Source organism: Pocillopora damicornis, chromosome 11 (assembly GCF_964200805.1).
Source record: "Pocillopora damicornis chromosome 11, jaPocDami1.2, whole genome shotgun sequence".
NCBI classification, from domain to species: domain Eukaryota; kingdom Metazoa; phylum Cnidaria; class Anthozoa; order Scleractinia; family Pocilloporidae; genus Pocillopora; species Pocillopora damicornis.
In genome coordinates this window covers 7264958-7272639 of record NC_142680.1, presented here as the reverse complement: position 1 = coordinate 7272639, position 7682 = coordinate 7264958, and the positions used below count along the sequence as shown (strand labels likewise).

At 37.3% G+C, this 7682-nt stretch overlaps 1 protein-coding gene across 1 annotated transcript; it reads right to left on the bottom strand.

Annotated features, from left to right (window-relative positions):
- Window positions 1–546: 546 nt before the first annotated feature.
- LOC113677100 (contactin-associated protein-like 2) lies at window positions 547–4277 on the bottom strand. Its single transcript, XM_089187523.1, has 4 exons — window positions 4084–4277; window positions 3340–3740; window positions 3145–3262; window positions 547–2089 (listed from the first exon to the last, which is right to left on the bottom strand). Exons 2-4 carry the CDS (start codon window positions 3682–3684, stop codon window positions 1470–1472), a joined length of 1083 nt encoding a protein of 360 aa, XP_089043649.1. The 5' UTR covers window positions 3685–3740; window positions 4084–4277; the 3' UTR covers window positions 547–1469.
- Window positions 4278–7682: the final 3405 nt, after the last annotated feature.

Below are 7682 nucleotides of genomic sequence, written 5' to 3'. Positions count from 1 at the left end.
AGTACATCCAAGTAAAAAGGCAGCTAAGCTTTATTGTGCTTTCGTTTGGCTGGTTTCCATTCTTCTCGCCATACTTTTCCTTAGGGGATGGGTGGGGATGCAAAAAGTATACATTGAACTTCGTGTCGTGCAATTTTGGTCTGAGATCATGTGATTTGAAATCGAACTCGTGCTGCGCACCCGCTTGATTTTGAAATCACTTATATGACTTCAGACCTTCTTGAGAGAAGTTTAAAAAGTTTGAAGCAAGTTCTAGAGGGAAAAACCCGAAAACTCCGGACAGGAGGCAAAGGCAAGCGGCCGCACTGGTTAGTCATGACACGAAATAAAAACAATCAACAAGGAAAACAGAGTCATGTGTTTGCTTGTATATTTATAAACTAGTAATCTCGTCCAATTTAGGATAAATCACCACTCGTAATTTTTCAGACAAAAATTCACACTCGCACCACGGACTCGTGCAATTTGGTTAACCTTTAAAACACTGATTTATCCCAAATTGTACTCGAAATCATGTGATTACCATACAAATTGCACTCCACTCAGTTTAATTACCATTTTTTATTCAAATATTTATACAGTGTACGGAAACCAAAGTTTTAGAAATTAACTTGCCAAGTCGACTTTTATTTTCTACCGTATTTAACTAGTTTAAAGAATTTCGATGTAATTTAGCATGTTAGAGCCCTACCGTCTAAGAGGGCATAAGTACTTCGAGCTTTTATTGATCTGCATTTGACGTCTCCTTGGCTACATTAAAAGCAGTAAAATTTTGCACCTCAGTAGGAAGATTTTTGAGGCTAAAAAAATTGGAAAAACTGCCCAATAAATAAGTTTTCCAAAATCATAGGTAGGTATAGTGCATGGTGTTCCACGCGCATTATGCATCCTCTTTACTCTCTACATCATGTAATTACAGGACATTAGTTAAAAAACTTTTCAGCGAACCGAATCGGGAAAAGAATTTTTTAAGTCACACATTGTTGGTATAAGAAAATGTGATCAGCATCGGACCTTAAATTTTCTGTTTTGTCAAAAAGAAAACACCCGAATTTTTCCAGTATCAGCCCACACCAATGAGAGGATGCGAAATAGCTGCAAATGCTGATGCCTTTGCATTTTTCTTACCACTATAAATTTCACGTCTCTTGACTCTCTAAGAGAAAAGAGCAATGCTTATTGTTACTCTACTAGGACTGACGCAGCAGTTATTAAAAGTTTCTATTCTGTAGCTGAATTATAAATAAGTCAGAAACATTTGAGCTTTCCAATACTGGCTATGATGATTGGTAATATTTTTTCTACAAGTACTTTTAGTTACCCATTATGAGTTTTCCCATTTTTCTCACTTCACTAAAATCAATTCAAATTTTCATGTACATTTGATTTTACTTAATAATAATGGACGTCCTACACTACAAAAAGATTATAATGTTCAAGTGATCTTTGAAATACAATCATCGTGTGTTTTAGATGAGTCCATAACACTTCAGTTTTCCAAGCGTGTGATTTCCTTTTTCGTTCCTACCTCCGATAACACCGGTATCTCCAAACCTCAATTGCGTCACGGGAAGTTTGGATTTGTCTGTGATCAAACCGCTGTCCTCCCGCCAATTCCAATCGTTCGTGTCGCAGTTGCAGCCGAAGTTTTTGTTTGCGCATGTGTTGTTCAATCCGCATGCACATTTGAATGGAACAGAGTCGGCTCCACCCCAGTAGGTCATATTTTCTCCGTCACGTGACACCCACCAGCCACGCATTTCCCCATTGTAAAGGAGTGCTGAATGATAGCAGCCGTACTTAATAAACTGCTCACAACGAGAAGATGAAGCTGTCAGGATTGCTAGCTGGAGGAGACTGGTGTCATGGTAAGTGACATCACGAGAATAACTGCCATGGGAATCAAACCCATCCACCAGCGTCATATTTTCACTGTCGTGACTGACAACTGTCACTCCAAAGCCTTCCTTGTCAGTCATGTCACAGTATACTTTGAAAGGTTTTACTCCACCCTCTCCGTCTGGGTCGATGACGTAAGAGCCACTTTTTGCCATCGGATTGCAGTATTTGATATCACTGCAGGTTCTTCCTGAAATATGAAAATAATGGTATGGAAAACAGAATAATTCAATTTCAATGTTACGCGACCGTGCGTCATATTCCCGTTGTGCTCACTTATGACGTCAGCAAGCAAGCGGTTCGTGTAAAACTATTTCCTCCGCGATTGACTGCGAAATTCCCGTTTAGTTTTGCCGGCTGGTGTTCGTTCCATCCCGACTATTCAAGAAGCTCAAATAGAAATTTAAATATGCTTAAGGATAATCAATGGAAAAGAATCAACACCTATGCCGTAAAAGCGACTAAATGAGCTTTCGAGTTGAGGTGAATGGCCTGGCAGCCGGGCGCGTTCTCAAATAGACTAAGTGCCCGACGGTCACCATTTTTCACAGAATTTCTATCGAAAGGTTCTTTCAAACTTCTTATGGAAATCAGATATTTCTTAAGAAATGTCAAACAATTCCAAAAATTAATTTGCTTTTTTAGTGGACGAATTCTCCGAGCTTGTCCATCCTATAATATCGCGCGGTTGTCAACACTTAAATTACACGCTTTTTGACCAGACTGCCGGGCATGATCTCGAATAGACTAAATGTCCAGCGGTTAAAAATATTCACCGACATTCTTCTGGCATTCTTAAGAAGTTTCTCTGTTGCAGTTCTGTGAAAATTTGTGACTTACGTGCATTTAGTCCATCTGGGACCATGCTCAGCTGCGCTGCATATTTGTTGCTTGTTCGAGTTTGAAACGCGTTGCAGCTGGAGAGAGAAAACTGAATTTTCTGACTTCACGCCAGGTCGGATCATTCTCTTGATCTCAATATTTCCCCACAATTTTTTTTTAACAGAAATTTTTGTTTGACAGCTTTCAGACTTTTCAACACAACGCTACGCAATCATCTAGTCAACAAATTCAGGTATGTTGAATCTAAAGCGCGGGTCGCCTCCATGCAAAAAAATTATTTCCTTTTCAGGTTTTAAACAGCAAACTAAACATTTCCAAGAACAAAGTTTTAGTTTAGCTTTGGCATCTTTTTTTTTTGAAAATTCTACAATATACAGGAAAAACGATGAATTTCCAAAATACCTTCTCGTTCGCAGTGAGTTCCGCAAAATCCAGGTTCACAGTCACAGCGATAGGAGTTCAGTACATATTCAGTAACACAGCTCGCACTGTTTTTACAAGGAGCGCTTTCGCATGGAGACTAAAAGAAATAATAAAAATCATTTTTCAATTGCAACAAATTGGCCCTTCCTATATATATAATCAACAAATACTCACCACCGGGCTGTAATGATGGAAAGTATCATTTGCAAGGAAGTGTTTAGTCGCTTTGTACTTGTCAGTAGCCAACAATTCACACAGATGAAGACCTTTGGAGTCAGGGTACGCTGCCAAGTTCAACGAATAACACTTTGTTTCTTCAACACAAAGAAAGATGCATTCTAACTCATTTTCCACCATGATGGATGTAAGTTTTTCAGCCCGTAAATAATGAAAGGCATCTCGCCTGAAATTGCCAAAACAATCGTGGCCTGTTGAACTTCGATAAAGCGAGCTACCTTGCATTGCAATTGTCAGTTCTAACAAAGAAGGAAAAAACAACCAGAATGGAAGTAGCAGCATGATAGTGACCCTTGGACTGTCACCACTTGAAAGTGTTGCTTCAGAATATTGAACACCTTAAATGCGAATCAAAAATATGTCACTATTAGGTGGTTATTGTCTTGTGCTACAAAGTAAATACTATTACTCATGGAGCAGGTGCAACGCTTGGGTTGAGTAGTTAAATGCTACGGGAATTTTAAAAGATTCATCTCGTGTAGATTTCAAAATAAAATTTCAGCAAATGAAACTCAAAAAAGTTTCAACTGAAAGGAAACAAAGAGGCCATAGACACAAGAATACCAAAGAGCAGCAACTGATAACAGTCTGAACCATATGATATGTCATGAAATGAATACACAGCTCTGCGGGACGTATTTAATTTCTCTGTTCCAACCGCTAATAAAAGTTTTCTGTTACCTGTCACGTCCAACGTGATGACTCATTATCTGGACTTCATCCAAAATTTTTGCACGTACCCAAGAATTTTGAACCTTAACGAGATATTAGAAGAGAAGGCTGTTGGGAATACGGGTTTTGTTTTTTTGAAATTTCTAGTACGTGCAGCCATATATATTAAAAAAGAAATGTTGTCTTCGTATGACATTATGAACAAAGTATTTTTCCTTTAATTTAATTAATTTTTCCCGTAATTTGTCTTTCCTCATTTTAATTTTAAAAACTTTAAATAGCTTTTAGGAAATGTCAGCATGTTAATTATGCAATGTAGATCCTAACTGAGGTAAGATTTACTTATCCACAAATGAAACTTTCTTACAACAGTAATCAAAAGATTAGAAACCGTTAATATTTACTTGCAGTAATTTAGCAGTTAAGGACTTTTTTAAACTGAAAACTAGATACATAACGTTATTACTTCTGCCCACGTTCCGTCCATATCCTTTATACCTGTCATTTATAATTAAGACAATAATGTTTTTTACATAAGTTTTTGGGATCTTTATGATCCTTTATGTATAAGTTTTTCTCGATCACAGTGTTGTCTCAAAGCTAAGTAAAGAAGAGAAAAGAATAACTAAAAAAGAGGCAGAAAAAAAAACCGAAAAAAACCATAGAACATACCGAAAATGTACAATTCTCAGGGTGACCGGAATTATAATATGCCATTATGAATATGATTCGGGTAATTTGAGCATTGGCTCAAATGACAAACTTATTAGAGGGGTCTTCGTGGGTGGAATTTAAAAATAATTGGAGATATATTTTCTTCGCTGTTCGAACTCAAAATGCAGCAAGAAAAATTTTGCAAAAGGACGAAAAGTAATTTACGTGGATCGTAATTACTAACCACTATTTGCGTGCAGTCAGGTGCGGCAGAGCAATTTTGCGTGATGCCTGACGCTATTTTTTTTAATTTTTGTTTGTTTGTTTGTTTTTTTAATTTTTTCAAGAGCAAACACATTCAGTATTCTTTACATGTGGTTAAAAATCCACAGGAGGCAATCGCTGAGGCAGGTCGAGCAAACGAATTGCCATCATCTTGCTTGTTACCGTAATTTCGTCATTTAGACTGGAATATTTCTACTGTTTTCTCTGTTGTAAGATTGAGATATTCTAACTTATTCGAACAAAATCTTGGCAAAAAGACTTTTTGGTACTCTATGTCACGGAGGAAGGACAATGTTGATTTGTTCCGTCAATGTCTCTCCCTCAAAACTCAATTAGGGGACGACAAGTTGATCCAATCCCAAATTCTCCTAATTGAAGTCATAAGTATTTTATGACCGACTTTAGGGAGAATTGCTAATGAGATCTTGGGAGTTAAAGGGTTAAAATACAAAAGAATTGCAATAACTTGAAATTACCAACCTTATTACTTGTGATAACTGTTTGCTCTCAATGAGTAATTGAAGTGAGTTTTGACCATTTAAACAGACAGCGTGGTTGGAAATACATAATCCATTGATTAGTTTGAGCGAAAAGCATTTAAGTCAATGAGATCAAAAAGAGCAAAGAGAAAAACGTTATTGGCGAATTTATTCCTTTCAGTTTTAGCTGACGAAAAATAAATTAGGATTAAATAATTCCAGTCATTTATACAACAGTGAACCTCTTGCGAATGGGAGAAACTCTTGAAACGAGCCTGCAGCTTATTGTCTTTTATCCTTTATACTGCGGTGTTATACAAGGATATCCAGTCCTGAGAAAGCCGTAAATGATTAAATAATATAACATTTTTTTTCTCGTGTGTTTGATATCGCCAATGAGCTGCTTTCGGTTGATGAATGAACGGCGAAGCCTACACCACTCTCAATGTGAGGTCGTTTTTCAGAACTTTTTTCGGATTTAAGACTGATGAAACACTGAAAATCCGTATCGCTTACAGACAGCGACGTTCAAACTTTCCTAGAAGGGGAAGAAAAAGAAAAATCGGAAAATGCGTATTCAGTGGCTTTGGTAATGACATTTCTCGCGGCTGAGAGCGAAAATCGACAACTGAAAGATTTGCCACAGGCCGATCTTGGCCGTGCACCTGAAAGATTTCTTTTGTCGGTAAGGACCAATTCAATAACTGACAATTTTGTATATTGAAAATTAGGCTCATTGTTTGTTTTTGTAGTGATTTGAAACACATGTTTAATTTTGAAATTTATTGAAATATTCAAGTTTTGAGCTCTTCTTGGATATTTATTCATTAACTTTTGGATCGGGGTAAGTTACACTTGAATTACCAACTTGAGAGTTTCTGCTTTTTTAAATTCGTGAAGTCTTTGTTATGCGTAACAGGAAGCCTTCACATTTTGCCAGGAATTATTCAGTTCCTTGGCGGCAAGATCTCAACCATCCTTAAATAATCTTCCTTGCCGTAAGTAATTAAAGGGAGGGGCGGTGATTTTTTCACTCAAGATTTTCTCAGAAAAGTGCTGAGCTTCTGTGATAGGATTTATTTTTTCTGAAAAGTTCATTTTAATACACTTTAAATAAGATGTTGTGGGCCTTATTGTTAAAGATAAAACTTCGATTGGTGTGTGCATGAGTATAAGTGGAATGTGGAAAAGATTTGTTATATAACGATTATCGACAGACCTTTAATGAAAGTTTCCGGTGTAACACTTTTTACTTGATCCTTCGGGCTGTCTAATACTTCAACTGAACATTCCGCCATCTGTTGTTATTCCCAGTTTCCTACCAAACCAGAAGACGAAAGCGCAGTTGTTTCTCAGCTCTCTCAAAATACACCACAGTGGCTTATTAAGAGTAAATGGGACTTGCTCTAAAATATTTTTGCTTTCAGCAAAATCAATATTCAGAATGCAAACATTGCAACTTGAGCCTTTATTATCTATCTTCAAGTTTGCAGCAGCTTCCATAGCAATTGGTATGATATTACTATGCTAATATAACTACGCGAATAAATATTTCTCCGGACTGAAATTCAGGCAGTTGATGCACCTGCAAGGAAAATGAAAATAAAGACTAATCAGAGTTTTTCGGATGTCAGTACTATCCACGGCTGATGTAAAACTGCAATCCACACTCAGTCATCATTCTTAAACGTGTACCATTTCTTTTTTTCTCAATCTTATGTTGGGTAAAAGTTTTCTTTATCTCCATCATATTTATTCCCCCACGGGAAACAAAGAACTCACTGAAATTTGACATGGTTTGATGCTATTCTGATTTAGAGATTTAACTGACTATCACCAAGAGGCTACAATTCTTAGACCCAACGATTCGACACTCCTGTCTAGTGCTTTCATTAGGGGTGAAAGCCTGTATCCCTTAGCACTCCGCACAGGAGACCGAGATCTCAAACTCGATGGAGCACAATGATTTCATTGCATCGATGATTGAAATACAAATGACAGCGGTACTTAGCAATGCGGACTCTGTTATTCGCGAGCCGGTTGACCCTTGTACCACTAGTTTGACTATAACTTTCTTACAAACAAGATATATCAAAGTTCACACGGCAACTAGGTGGACAATCGGACATGATTTGCTGCTACTCTGCTTTAAAGATTTAATGAATGTAACCGACAAGCACTCTACTAGGA